Source organism: Leucoraja erinacea, chromosome 22 (assembly GCF_028641065.1).
Source record: "Leucoraja erinacea ecotype New England chromosome 22, Leri_hhj_1, whole genome shotgun sequence".
Taxonomy (NCBI): Eukaryota; Metazoa; Chordata; class Chondrichthyes; order Rajiformes; family Rajidae; genus Leucoraja; species Leucoraja erinaceus.
The window spans coordinates 11,307,432-11,323,014 of NC_073398.1; the positions used below are offsets into that span (position 1 = coordinate 11,307,432).

General features: G+C 46.0%; 1 protein-coding gene across 1 annotated transcript in view; it reads right to left on the bottom strand.

Moving 5' to 3' along the window:
* LOC129707717 (potassium voltage-gated channel subfamily A member 3-like) overlaps positions 1-12,153 on the bottom strand; it is a 36,333-nt gene extending 24,180 nt beyond the window's left edge. The window contains exon 1 of the mRNA XM_055652944.1: positions 7,126-12,153. Coding sequence (XP_055508919.1) covers positions 9,502-10,953 — 1,452 coding nt within the window. The 5' untranslated portion in view covers positions 10,954-12,153 and the 3' untranslated portion in view covers positions 7,126-9,501. The remainder of the gene's footprint in view (positions 1-7,125) is intronic.
* Positions 12,154-15,583: the final 3,430 nt, after the last annotated feature.

Genomic DNA, 15,583 nt, shown 5'->3' on the forward strand with positions numbered 1-15,583 from the left:
ATCCCAGGAATTAACCTTGTAAACCTACGCTGCACCCCCTCAATAGCACTAAGCTCTGGCCTGCACGATGCATCTTTACAGTCAAACATCCGATAAACATTCTGGTTGTGTAATCCCCTCCAGTTGAAATACATCTCTGGGTCAACATATTGGGGCTGCAAGGCATTATATAAACAGCTCTTGACATTCTGCACAACAGGGAAGTCCACAATCCTCAGATTGCCACATGCTCTCTCGGTCTGCTGCTCTCTGGCAAGAAACCATTAAATATACTTACAGTAACTTTTTATCAACAAACAAAATAAGTGATCTCCATTTTCTCACAGTGGATAGAAAATCATGAATTGCTGAAAATACCTCCAGGTTCAGTCTGGAGGAATCCAAAAATGTTAAACCTGATGAACATATTGGGCTGGATTGCCATTAGGAATGTGATTCACTCTTTGCTCTGAGTTTATTGTGACTGAAACAAGGGACAATTCTCTTACTGCACTACCAAGGTATTGCCGAGGGAAGTCTTTTAGGACCGAGATAAGAAAATCATTTTTCACACAGAGAGTGGTGAATCTGTGGAATTCTCTGCCACAGAGGGTAGTTGAGGCCAGTTCATTGACTATATTTAAGAGGGAGTTAGATGTGGCCCTTGTGGCTAAAGGGATCAGGGGGTATGGAGAGAAGTCAGGTATGGTATACTGAGTTGGATGATCAGCCATGATCATATTAAATGGCGGTGCAGGCTCGAAGGGTCGAATGGCCTACTCCTGCACCTATTTTCTATGTTTCTATGTACCACACACTTGTCCAAATGGTTATTATATACTTCTCAGTGCCTTCCATTCTTTCTCCCACCGCTTCTTGCAGTTTGTCCTGTACTTCATATCCATCAGTTATTCTTAAATGAAGGTGTGATTCAGGGGGAATGCCTCCTAAAGCACTTGCTTCTTGGAATATTTCTTCAGAAACTTGAATTCAAAAAAATCAGTCAGCACATTGTTTTCTATGGACGTAGCAATTTTAAAGATCATTAGAAACAAATCAAACCACTGTAGAACATACAAACAGCCAAGTGCAATCTGCAACTAACTGTGTGTAGTTGATTCCACATCAATGTTGCCCACTGCTTGGAATCATGATTGTTCTTCTCTCCACACCTACAAAGGACATAGCTGTCTATGTTTTGACACCTTTATCAATCTGGCAGCTTGCGTAATTCACACTGAAAGTATGCACATGCATGTCAAGTAAACCACATTGGTTCTGCTGCCCCCTCAGCTCAGCATCCTGACCATTCAAAGATGTAAACTGCAAGCAAGTAAGCTGAATCTGTAACTAGTATACCTTACGAAAATGATAACTGAGGTAATATTATTTCTACAGAACAAATACAGGACAGGAAAATGGGATTAGAGCAGGAAAATCTAAGGATTTAATTTGGTGGAGAGAGAAGGGTCTTTGGCCTGAAACACTAACGTTGTTTCTGATTCAACAGGACACTGCTTGACTGGCTTTGTTTTCCAGCATTTCCTGCTTTTATTTTTGAATTTCCTCTGACTGAACTGAAACTTATCAAAACATTACTTATGATACTTCCAGTCACTCTAATATCAGCAAAAATCCTAGAGTGCTGAAATTCATGGGGCACATATTGTCACACCACTGGAGAACCAAGGAAATTCCCTTTGTACAACTATACAGTAAATGCTGGATTTTTGCCCGGACAATACCTCAAGTTGACCAGTTGCATATTCACAAAGACCAATGTTTTGTGCAGAAGTACTATCTATGTCTGATTAATGATCTTAGAATGAAGGAATTTCCAATCGACATTTGATGGCAATCTGTATGATTCATTCTCTCTACAATTGCCACACAGTAGCTGCCATCTGTTCCGTGTTAAAGAAAGACTGAGAGGCAATATAAACTAAATAATACAATTCTAAAGGTTGGTCACAAGCCAACAGTCCTGTGATTGAATACCTATGATCCTTTAAAACTAGAGGAGCATTTGAGAAACCCTTAATAATGAAGGCGCTGCAGACAAAAGAAAGGAAAATGGGGTAGGAGTTCATGAAGTACTGAGTAATGAAATACTCCTGAGTATTGTGGTTATGTTTGGGCGCCATATACTATAGGAAACTTAGAAACATAGAAACATAGAAATTAGGTGCAGGAGTAGGCCATGGGGCCCTTCGAGCCTGCACCGCCACTCAATATGATCATGGCAGATCATCCAACTCAGTATCCCGTACCTACCTTCTCTCCATACCCTCTGATCCCCTTAGCCACAAGGGCCACATCTAAATCCCTCTTAAATATAGCCAATGAACTGGCCTCAACTACCCACTGTGGCAGAGAGTTCCAGAGATTCACCACTCTCTGTGTGAAAAAAGTTCTTCTCATCTCGGTTTTAAAGGATTTCCCCCTTATCCTTAAGCTGTGACCCCTTACTCCTGGACTTACCTAACATCGGGTACAATTTTCCTGCATCTAGCCTGTCCAACCCTTTAAGAATTTTGTAAGTTTCTATGTAGATCCCCTCTCAATCTTCTAAATTCTAGAGAGTATAAACCAAGTCTATCCAGTCTTTTGTCATAAGACAGTCCTGACATCCCAGGAATCAGTCTGGTGAACCGTCTCTGCACTCCCTCTATGGCAATAATGTCCTTCCTCAGATTTGGAGACCAAAACTGTACGCAATACTCCAGGTGTGGTCTCACCAAGACCCAATACAACTGCAGTAGAACCTCTCTGGTTCCTATACTCAAATCCTTTTGCAATGAATAGCTAACATACCATTCGCTTTCTTAATACTGCCTGCTGCACCTGCATGCCTACCTTCAATGACTGGTGTACCATGACACCCAGGTCTCGCTGCATCTCCCCCTTTCCCAATCGGCCACCATTAGATAGGAAGGCATCAGGGGTTTGGAGAGATTCGAGGAGAACAAAATAACATCAAGGATGAGGAACTTTAGTTTTATGGGGACATAAAGGAACGGAGTTATTCATGTAATCTGGAAGGTTGAATTGTTTTGGTAGTGTGATTTAGGATAAACTATTACAATGGTGGAAATATGGGTAATCAGAAGGTAAAGATTTAAAGTGACCAGCAAAGATCCAGAGGTGGCATTGCATAATTTGAAATACATTGCTTGAAAGGGATGTAGAATCAGGTTCAACGGTGCCCTCAAAAGCAATAGCATTATTGGCCAAGGATAAATATTTACTGGTCTGAGAAAACTAGGATTAATCACAAATCTTTATCAAAAAAAACTGCAAATGCATTGTTGACTTAAAATACCTTGTCTACACTGTAATGCACTGATTTAATAACCTGGGGGAATTTATTCTTATTACAGCCTAGAGCTAAATACATTAGTATCCGTATATTAGGTTTCCTTTATTCATATGGTTGTTATTATGCTACGTTAATACCACCAGATGGCGCTTCAATGGCAGCCTCGCCTACAGTCTGTCTGTCCTTTTTGTCTTTTATTTGTTATTTTTAGTGTGTTTAAAATGTACGTGTTAATGTTCTCTGGTTTGTTTTATGTGGGGGGTGGGTGGTGGGGGGGGGTCGGAAGAACCTTTTTTTCAATCTCTTACCTTGCCGGAGATGCGATTGCTGGCCCATGAGAGGAAGATGACCAAGTACGAAGAGCTGGTCATAGACTGCCATAAGCAGGGCTGGAAGGCAAGGGTGTATGCCCATCGAGGTTGGCTGCAGAGGTTTTGCAGGGCAATCGCTCTGCAAAGCCTTGAGTGCGCTGGGCATCAACAGAATGGAGAGGAGAGGAGAAGAGCACCACAGAGGCAGCGGAGAAGGCCTCGAGATGGCTCTGGATCAGGAGAGGAGATCTATGGGGAGGAGCAAATGCCACCTGAACACAAGTCATGGTCTGATCAACCATGGCTGGGTCACCTGGGTGAGGGTGTCTGATGTTGAAAGACCCAAAACACCCAATGACCCCAGGTTACATCACTGATGATGTGTTCAGGAGCAGCAATAGATGTATTTCTTATCAATCCAGATTGTATCTCCGGTCGCTCTGCAGCCTAACCGTGGAGCTGGAGGCCTTGCTAGGGACTGACCATCAGAGCCGATTCCTTGCCTTGGATCGACGCTCAAACCATGGCCTGCGGACTTTAACATCAAGGGCTCGCAGTCTCGAGTTGAGACCGACGTCGTGAAGCTCCAAAAGCCGCACGACGTTCGACTAGACCCAGCCCGGGGTAGATTGCCCGGCGCGGGAGAGCTGAGATTCACCCCCGATGCAGGAGCTTGATCGCCCCGACAAGGAGGGCCCACAACTGGCTACGGGGGAATAAGATCATCCCGTCAATGTTAAGTTAGAGGCCCCCAACGGCTGGAAGACAAAGAAGGGAGAGATTTAACTTTTTTTCACAGTGGAATGTGGAGGAGACATTGTGGTGGATGTTTATGTTAAAATGTATTGTGTGTGTTCTGTTACTTTTTATTGAAATGACTGTATGGCAAATCAAATTCCTTGTATGTTGCAAAACATACTTGGCTAATAAAGTATGATTATGATTACGATTAAGTGAATCATTAACAATTTATGGATCAATATGGATCAATATTTGTGGAATTTCATTGTATGATTTTGTGGAATTGATTTCAGAAACTTTTTTTTTCAAAATTCTGTCAGAGATTTTCTTGTCAATGAGTAACTTTATCTGAACATCATGTTCCTGGGCAGAAGAAATCAAAGAAGATGGGAAATGTGGCATTGTATTGAATTCCTCCTTTCTGACATCCATGGGATATTTAAACTGATCAGCAACTGATCATAAAACCAACATTAAAAAATAAAGATTTTGAAAAGAAATCTTCTAGGCCTAAGATGCTTAATTAATGATAAGCATACATTATCAAATATTATTAAAACACACACTATATTCCCTTGATTTTTTTTAAATGAATAAAAGAGATTAAGATGACTGGATTTTGCTGGGGAGATGAAGATGTACTGTCTCCTCTGAAGGAAAGAGTTCAAACAAAGGGACATATACCTTAGGAATAATGTAAGGAAGTCCTTGATTACACAAAGGCTAGTGGAAGTTGGGAACCAGGACTACAAAATAGGTATATTCTACATCTGCATCTCTTTTGATCTCTTACACTTCCTTATCTCTGTACTCCCCCCTCCCCTGACGCTCAGTCTGAAGAAGGATCTCAACCCAATACGTCACCCATTCCTCTATGCAGAGATGCTGCCTGTCCCACTGAGTTATTCCAGCATTTTGTGTTTATCTGCAAATACACATGAGTGTATGCTTTTCTGACTGTTCCCCAATGCTTCACACCAAAACAATCTAAATTCATCTGTTTCTGAAGCTATATGGTGAGTGAAAATTTGGATGACTGAAAATCAGAGCTATTTTTCACAACCCACACTTTTGATACCTTTACACCAATTCTAAAGAAAGCCATAGCATGACATGCACACTGAGAGTTTGCAAATAAGCAATATATAAAATATTCCTATTAAAATTGGTCACCAAGTATGCTATCCTTATCAATTCGTTACCTTTAAAACATGTAATAACTCTCTATCATTGTCAGTATCAAGTACTCCTAGGCCCATTGCACCAATGCCATCATGCTTTCCCAAATACTTGTGCAAAGATAGTCCTTGTTCAATCTATATTTATTTTTCAAACCAACATCCTCATAATCGATCTATGCAGCTCTAAAATTTTGAATGATAACACTTTTTCAATTCTTCGCAATGGTTTTGTACCCAATGGAATCTTTCATCTTTCATTGAGAGATGTTTCCTTTGTTTCATTCCAATGCAGACAGAAAATGCCAAAAGGTACTGCTGTAACCCGTTCAGTCACAGATATCCCATTTTAATTCACTTATAACTGCAGCAGCATCAAATGCCTTGCTTATACTGACTCCACCAGGTGGACCAGGAATATACAACACAATATCCTAATCAGGTATTGGTTCTTAAAGAAGCACGATTTTCCTGTATGTATAACATAATGCCTCAGAGAGAGAATTTTAACCTAAAAATATGCTCCATTGCACTGGACGTAACAAGAATCCAAACCTCTGATTAATTAATTCTACATTTTCAAAGTATAAACCAGGTAAAAATGTTACATTCCGCCTTAAGCTCATTTTATAGAAATTAAATAATACGCCACATTTGAGAACTCACACAGTTCACACAGGTCTCACCAGTTACAATTTCCCAGAATAGTTAACCTGTTTGTGATGATGGCATCTCTGAGCTGTCCACATTGGGAATTTGGAAAGAGAAGTGGCACCATATTTAATCATTGCTTTCAAAAATAAATTGGATAATTATAGGAGGGATTAAAAAAAAATCATGGCCACTGGGGAGTAAAGCAGAGGGAGATTGGTGGAGTTTGTCCAGTGTTGAGCCATGATAGCGAGTCCTTCCATATCGAAGAATCTCCTGCAAATCCTTGACCAGAACATGAGAAATGGGCAAAAATATCTGTACAAATACTCCCATTGCCTTTATACTAAAGATACCGAAGGTGCTGTAATAAAATGTACACAATTCACATCCTCAGGGCAAACCCTTACCTCGAAATCAACGAGTTACTTGAGCAAGGAACCGATGTTTCCTTGGGTTGTTTGAGAGAAGATAGCAAGGATTCCCTACGGAATCGTTTCCATCCATCCGAACAAGACACAAATATACATAGACCTGGTATTGTTAGCAATGTCGTCAGCGGGAATCATTCCAGACGGAGAATGCTCGACATTTACATCCCTCAGAGGACAAAAGGTTATCCTTTGCCTCCTTTAGAAACACTCCTAAATTTACAATCAAGTCTGGTGCTGCCCCGTTGCCCTAATTCCATCCCGAATTGGCAAGTGAGAAATCTGGGCTCAACTGCAATTCAAGGGATTGGAACATTTAGAAACATTGCATTTTTATATTTATTTCCTTTTGAAATCCACATTGTGGAAAAGGCACAGACAATATTTAAACAAATCGCACTTACTTTTACCAGCCATATTTCCTTATAGCGAAACTACAGACTCAGCGAACTTGGTGAACTATATCTGTGCAAGGAGGCAAGTGATAATTGTGACCGTGGAACGATTACACTCACCTCACACCGTGCCGTCACAAACTGGCCACTCCATGTCTCTTGGTTTTCCCGATGACTGGAAACCTCTCCGTCCCCCTGTGTGGCATGCGAAGCTATTTGGCTGCGTTTAGTCCCTTCCTGAGACCTCCCGAGGCCTTCACAACGGACTTGGGAATTTCAAGCAGCTCAGTGGCCCACTGGGTCGCGTCTGGTGATCGGCCAGAGTTCGCTAAGGAATTATCAGTCATTGCTTCAAGTTCCCCAATGCGTGTTCCGACACGGAAAGTCTTGAAATGATCAAAGGGAGCGTCCCCTCGTCCTTTTCCCGAGGGACTTCGGTTCCGAATTCCAGTGAGAGTTGGCTCCCCTCTCCACGTGGAATTCCCGTACAGTCTATGACCAGGGCGCGACTTATCTACGACTAACTGGGCTGCTTCACGTCGGATTTGGCCCCTCGATTTCACAGCAATCCGCCGGTCGTGAGTTTGTCAGAAATCCGCTCGCCAATAGGCAGGGTCAATGTGGCTAATTGCCAGGCAATTTGTCAGGACACACACGATGATCCCTGTGCTGGGGTTTAAATCAGTAATGTCGAAAGACGGAACTGCAAATGCTGGTTAATACACAAAAGGACATCAAGTGCTGGAGCAACCCAGCGGGTCAGGCAGCATCTCTGGAGAACATGGATAGGTGATGTTTCGGATCGGGGCCTCTTCAGATACAGAAGGGTCCAGACCCGAAACGCCAGCTGTTCTCCAGAGATGCTGCCTGACCTGCTGCGTTACGCCAACATTTCTGTCCTTAAAGTCAGTAACGGTTGGAAATAATTTCAATTGTTAAATTTTGCCAGTTTGTAATTGAAAAATAGCGATTGATTATTCGCAAGGTAAAATGTATTCACGTTGGTTTCGATGCACAGCTGCGCTGTTAAAACAGAGTCAAGGTTGGGCTGAATTGGAGATATACAAGGAACTGCAGATGCTGGTTTACAACACGTCAGTTGTGTCGGTTCTGGGAGCTAAATTGTAACACGTTGAGCCATTGGATAGAGAATAATTCGATCCTGCTCCACGGCAGTGATACATTGTCTAGAGGCTGCAAGCCAGCGATGTCTGGGCGCTTTTGTAGAATAACGCAGTCAGTTGTGAAGGGTTTGGTCTCATTGACAGCTCGGGCCGGCGGGCGAGACGGCGGTTGCTATGCCGACCGCCGACGCCACGGGGAGGTGCTGACGAGTCGGCGGCGCAGCCGGAGCTCACACGTGTCCTTGTTGTGTCTCTCCTCGGCCACGCTCGTCCTCTCAGGAGGGGTAGGGCTGGCGAGCAAGCGGAACCACGGGAGCAGCACAAAATGGCACGAATGCAAGCACAGCCACCATTGCTTTAACGTACCGATCCCCCTTTCCTCACAAATGCGAACTTCGATATTAAAAAAAAAACACAATGTCGCTGATGGTGAACAAGCGAAGGGGCTTTAGCCCGCTCTCCGCCCGTGGAGCTTGGAGAGGGGCGATGGCACGTCGAATTGATCGAATTTATTAGCTATTCTAATGAAAAGTGCTTGACAAAACCTCCGGAGGGTCGGGGTCAGTTGAATGGTGGAGTCGTTGCAATTTGGGCGTTCATTTCTGACATTGTACCAGAAGCTGTTTGTTCTCGTTAGTGGTCCACCTTTTGCTCCTCTCTCTCTCTTTCTCTGATTGCTATTTGATTCCTCGCTCTGCCGCCTCCGCTTTCTTTGCAATCGTTTTCCAACTGGTTTGAAAATCCTGAAGCAATGTTTCTTGCCCCTTGGAGTCAGGCGTTTTTCCGCTGAGGTGGCGAAGGGTGGGCGTGGGGTCTAAACCCACTTCCCCGTGGAAACACACACGCTCGCTATCGAAATCCCCGAACCCCCGCCCGGCACAGAATCACTGGGATCGGTGAAACAATACACTTGGTCTGGGCTTTTGTGTAGGAAAGAACTGCAGATGCTGGTATAAATCGAAGGTAGACACAAATTGATGGAGTAACTCAGTGGGACAGGCAGCATCTTTGTACAGAAGACCCTTTGTAGCGAGACCCTTCTTCAGTCTGGGTTTTTTTAATTCAATTTAGCTGGTATGCTTTAAAGATCAGCTGAAAGTAGAATAACGGGCTGTGTAAATCAAAGCAAAAACAAGCGGCGGTCTCCTTAGAGGAAACCGCAGAAAATGTCGACAATTTAACATGTTGATCGCAAAGCTAAAACATTGTTGAACAATCCGGCGCATTCCACCGCCGAGATCTAATTCTGCCACGAATGTGTTTGTACAATTTTCAGCCTCCGTGGGATAGTGAGGCTGAACATCAGAAAATGTCTGTTGTTAACGTGACTTGATGGAGATTTTTTCAGTCCCCGCTCCGTCCCTCCCGTCCATCATACGTCGGTGAATTTTTTCCTAGTTTGGTTGTCTGACGACCTCTGTTTGATGGGGGTGTAGTCGGGGTACTGATGATCATTGATCAACGCGTCCACGTTGTCTTCCGCTTCGCTCTTGTTGAGGGACTGATCGCTGGCCTTGAGCTGCCCCAGGGAGTTCGCCTGTTGCCCGGTGCTGATGTGCATGTACTCGACTTGCTCCTCATGCTCGTTCTCCCGGTGGTAGAAGTAGTTGAAGTTGGACACGATGACGGGCACGGGCAGCGCGATGGTCAACACCCCGGCGATGGCGCACAGGGACCCCACGATCTTACCTCCGATGGTGATGGGGTGCATGTCCCCGTAGCCCACGGTGGTCATGGTGACCACTGCCCACCAGAAAGCGTCTGGGATGCTGGAGAAGCTAGAATCCGGGTCGTCCGTCTCGGCGAAGTAGACGGCGCTGGAGAAGAGGATGACACCGATGAAGAGGAAGAACATGAGAAGACCCAGCTCCCTCAGACTGGCCTGCAGGGTTTTGCCCAGGATCTGGAGACCCTTGGAGTGCCTGGAGAGCTTGAAGATGCGGAAGACGCGAACCAGCCGGATGACCCTGAGGATGGCCAAGGACATGGTCTGCTGCCCGTTGGACTGGTGGTAGACCAACTCAGTGAAGAGGGTGATGAAGTAGGGGATGATGGCCACGATGTCTATGATGTTCATGATGTTCTTGGAGAAGGTGGATTTGCTGGGACACGAGAAAAATCTCACCAACAGTTCGAAGGAGAACCAGACAATACAGAGAGTCTCGATGATGAAGAAGGGGTCGGTGAATATGTTTGCCCCCAGCGTGCCGGTGCCATTGACAGCCACCGTCCTGGGCTCCAGGAGCGCATCTTCGCGGAACTCGGGCAGGGTCTCCACGCAGAAGATGATGATGGAGATGAGGATGACGAGCACGGACACGATGGCGATGCCCTTGGCGGAACCTGAGCTCTCCGGGTACTCGAACATCAGCCAAATCTGCCGCTGGTACTCGTTGGCCGGCAAGATGCGCTCTTCCTCTTTAATGAAACCTTCCTCCTCGCGGAAATTGTCGATGGCCTCTTCCCCCATCTCGTAAAATTTAATCTCCTCCATGAAAATGTCGACGGGCACGTTCGCGGGTCTCCTCAGCCGGCCGCCCGACTGATAGTAATAGAGGATGGCGTCGAAGCTGGGCCGGTTCCTGTCGAAGAAATACTCGTTGCGAAGCGGGTCGAAGTAGCGCATCCTCTTCCGCGGGTCGCCGAGCAAGGTGTCGGGGAACTGGGCCAGGGTCCTCAGCTGTGTCTCGAACCTCAGCCCCGAGATGTTGATGAGAGCCCGCTCGCAGCACTCGTGCCCCAGCAGCTCGGGGTCGCAGCTGCCCTGAGAAAACGTGGCCAACGCCACCGACTCGTCGATGTTTTCCTCTGCCACCAGTGTCATCTTGGGTCGGGGAGCTCTCCTCGCTCCTCACCGATGGCTGGGGCCAAGTTGGGTCTGCCTCCGTCTCTGATCTGCCCCCAGCGCGCCGCCTCGCATTTCCTCGATCAGCCCCCGCCTGTGGATTCTCACAGCCAGCCCCGCTCCGCGCCTCCGCTCTCTCTGTCCCACATAGACACGGACAGATGGGCAGGGACTCAGCATTGAAAATAGCTCAGCCCCACACCATCGCCGGCGCTGACGTGAAGCCGACGCTCCTCCACAGCGAGAGAATCACGTCTGACTCTCCGCGCAGACAGAAGCTGCCCCTTCCCCGACTCACACGGCGTACAGTCGCCCTCCCGGGCGGCGTTCACCCCTCCGATTTATACTCCACGGGACTGACGTTGGACCTCCCCCCTCCCGCCTTACTGAGTGACACTGCCGGCAAAGATCCAGCTCCACACCCCCATTCTGTGCAACTCCAAGCTGACTTTTGCCAGCTCCCCGCGGCTGCCTCGCTCTCCTTGCAAGTCAATGTCTGCTCGTTACCTTGACCATGTGGGAAAAAAATGTTAACGATTCGAGTTACTGCAGGAATGACAGTAACTCGTGGATCGGGAGAGAGTGGATGTGCGAGTGTGGGGGAGAGAGAGACCGCGGGCCAGGATATGATCGCCCTCCACTCCAACAGAGAGCCGACTGCACAGGAACGTGAACCATCCAGGAGCTGCTGTAGCAACAGGCAGCCGCCCGCCTTTTTACCACCAGGGTCCCCGGTGCTGAGCTCCGGTGGGGAGTGGAGGGCGGTGAAGCACCCCCTCAACTTCCAGAAGTGAGAGTTCATCTTTACAGGAAGTTTTGTATAATTTCACTTTAATCTATGACATTGTGCATATGGAAGCTGACAGAATAAGAGCAAACCTTTATCACGATACCTAATCGCTCGATACCTGGAGCTGTTTTTATTGCAGTTTCTACTAAGGTTTATACTATCATTGTCGTTTACAACACTTGCACCGTCCCAACATAAACGTCCCGACATTACTGAAACACTTGTTCATATGTTACTAATCCCCAACTGCACCAACTGCCCCAATAAAGTATTATTCAGCAACTGGCATCTTTCTTAATGAAAACAGAAGTTGAGTCTTTCGAGGGATTTCACAACATAGTCCTATGACCCAATGTTTCACTTCCCCATGTCAACGCATTGTTTATAACATTTGTTTCAATCTTAATTTTTAAAGACAATAGCGCCTCGAAAGTTCTTTTTTAAGACCAGTTCACAGAAATTACCAACACAGGCGAAAATGCACGGGGAAGCGAGTTCCCGGATTGCTCGTTTGGTGATTGCACCACCTACTGTATCGCTGAAAGTCGGCGCAGTCCTGACCCGAGGGGTGGGGGGGGGGGGGGGGGGGGGGGGGGGGGGGAGGTGAGGGGGGTGGGTGGAGGGTGGGGTGGGAGATCCACACCCCAGGCCCCTATGCTACAATTCCAGTTAGTAAACGTGCGCCTGCATTGGGCAAAGGCAGGACCATCCCATCTATTTGCGAATGACTTTTACAGTAGTTCAGCCTCGTTAATGAAGATCCACCACCAGGTGCTGAAAGTTAGTGGTCGTGATGGAATGATATTTCAGTGCAAGGAAAACCGGAGAGAAAAATATAGACTTTTTTAAACTCCAAATTTCTGACATGCATACTTAAAATAAAACGCATGCTTCTGAAATGATTCCCTCAGTTTGATGAAACCTATGGACAACGAGCTGTCCGAACCAAGTGAGGTGATTGAAATGGTGACAGTAAACGGAATTGGTGGTCTGTTCATGTTTAGGGTGATGGGTTCGCTTTGATTGAACGTGTATAAAGCTGGAGCAGTAACACAGCCGCATTGGATCAGTAAACCCGGTTGGGCAGCAGCTGTTAAAGAGAGTCAGATCAGAGGGTACTTTCATGACGCCAAGATCATCCCTGTAGTCTGGGCAAGGATCTGACCAAAGACCTTTGACTTAAACCGTGAGAGTGTAAGAGGAGAGAGAGCACATTTGTTTTGGTGCAAGGATAGGCACTGTCAGGGCGTTAAGTTTCACTCATTTTAATTAGAATTAAATATTATTTTATGACAAGATTTCTGTGTACATTTGTGGTTAATATCTGTCAAGGTCCTTTAACTTTGAGAAGCAGGGATACGTGGGTGGGCAGAGGAGACTGATTTATAGAAAATAATGCTAAGGGTTCAAGCTTATTTGGCAGATGTATTTCAGATGTGTGGACTAATGGAGTCTAAGTGAAACATACAATAATGGGGGTATCTCAGGCATCTCTGTCATGAATAGTTTGCTGCTTCTGCTGAATTGTCTTGGCCAATCTCTTCCTTCTGCTGCTCTTTCTCATCTGCTTGAAGAGGTCCTGCCTGCTCTTGCTTTGCCTCCCTGAATATCATCCCTCAACCCACTGAATAATGTAGAAGAGGCACCAGGGCATCTGAAGTGCAGAATGTAACGTCTAGTTGCTTTGCTTCTCAAAGTTAAAGGACCTTGACAGACACGAACCACAAATTTACACAAAAGTCTTGTCATAAAATAGTTTTTAATCCTAATTAAAATTAGTGAAACTAAACAGCCTAACAGTGCCTATCTTTGCACCAAAACAAATGTGTGCCCTTTCGCCACTTAAACTCCAACAACCTTAAGCAGATTCAAGTCCTGTGCCTCGTTTGTTGTTTGCCTACTGATCTGGCTGAGTTATATGTGCATAGCTCTTGTCTCGAAACAACCAATTACTAAACTAACAAGCCTGTGTCAAGGGGAAAATATTCAAAACATACTATCCTTTGAAGGAATAAGACTCCACAAATTGTAAAAGGTATTACATTTGAAGGTTAGAATGATTGTTTGACATTAGTAACCACTTTAATGCCTTTAGAAACTAATTTAACCTTTAATACCATAGAACCATTCACCATGGAAACAGGCCCTTTGGCTCAATTTTCCCACGCCGACTAAGATGCCCCATCTATACTAATCGAATTTGCCCACATGTGGCACTGTATCTCTCTAACCCCTCCATGTACCTGTCTAAATGTCTGTTATTGTACTTACCTCAACTACCTCCTCTGGCAGCTCATTCCACAATGCAGCAGCCCTAAGATTTTCTGGTGTTAACTAGAGGGTGAATCTCCCAACACCACACAGTCACATATCTTTACATACTGATTTTATCGGGTGCTTCTGACAGTGCAGCCCACACAGCCGCAAGGTATTTTGGATTATAATCTCCAGATTACTGTATGTTTCAATTGTTTGATTTCCTACACAATAAAGCACATTTGCCACAGTGTCACCATTAAAACTAGACGTTGGCCATTATATTTTTGATTGAGCATCTTACACTAATAAGGATAACATGATTCGTAGTCTCTAGTGTGAGAAACTGGGACTAAAGGTATTTGGTGTAGTGCAGTGGCCTGGTGTGTTATTTCAATCGAAATCCACGCTGTTAAATGAGACTAAGTGCTTTGGACACCATCATTGCGTTTTGAGGATTTGCTCTGGGTCCTCCAGTTTCGTCCACATCTTAAAGACAGTTGGGTTGGTAGGTTAATTGGCTATTGTAGATTGGCCCTGGTATACCCAATGACCTCTTGCAGCAGGCCCAGTCCACCTCAAGATTCCCCTCAACCATCTTTCACATTTCTGTAAGACATAAAAGAAGGCCATTTCAGCCCATTGAACAATTCTATTCACCTACTAATTATACTCTGACTTTTACTTCCCACATTTCGTTCAACCCCATCTCAGTTCAGCCACTCACCTACATTCAAGGGACAATCTACAGTGGCCAATCAATCTATTGACCAACTTCTTCCCACCCTGCTTCCTGTAAGGACTCCATCCCCTACTCCCAATTCCTCCGTCTACGCCGCATCTGCTCCACGGATGAGGCGTTCCACACCAGGACATCTGAAATGTCCTCACTATTCAGGGAACGGGGGTTCCCCTCCTCCACCATACATGAGGCTCGCACCAGGGTCTCTTCCATACCCCGCAACACTGCTCTCTCTCCCCATCCCCGCACTCGCAACAAGGGCCGAGTCCCCCTAGTCCTCACCTTTCACCCCACCAGCCATCACATACAAAAAATAATCCTCCGTCAGTTTCGCCACCTCCAACGTGACCCCACTACTAGCCACATCTTCCCATCTCCCCCCATATCTGCCTTCCGCAAAGACCGCTCCCTCCATAACTCCCTTGTCAATTCTTCCCTTCCCTCTCGGTCCACCCCCTCCCCGGGCACTTTCCCTTGCGGCCGCAGGAGATGCAACACTTGTCCCTTTACCTCCCCCCTCAACTCCGTTCAGGGACCCAAGCAATCGTTCCAGGTGCGACAGAGGTTTACCTGCATCTCTTCCAACCTCATCTATTGCGTCCGCTGCTCTAGATGTCAGCAGATCTATATCGGTGAGACCAAGCGGAGGTTGGGCGATCGTTTCGCCGAACACCTCCGCTCGGTCCGCAATAACCTAGCTGACCTCCCGGTGGCTCAGCACTTCAACTCCCCCTCCCACTCCGCCTCCGACCTCTCTGTCCTGGGTCTCCTCCATGGCCACAGCGAGCAGCACCGGAAATTGGAGGAACAGCACCTCATAT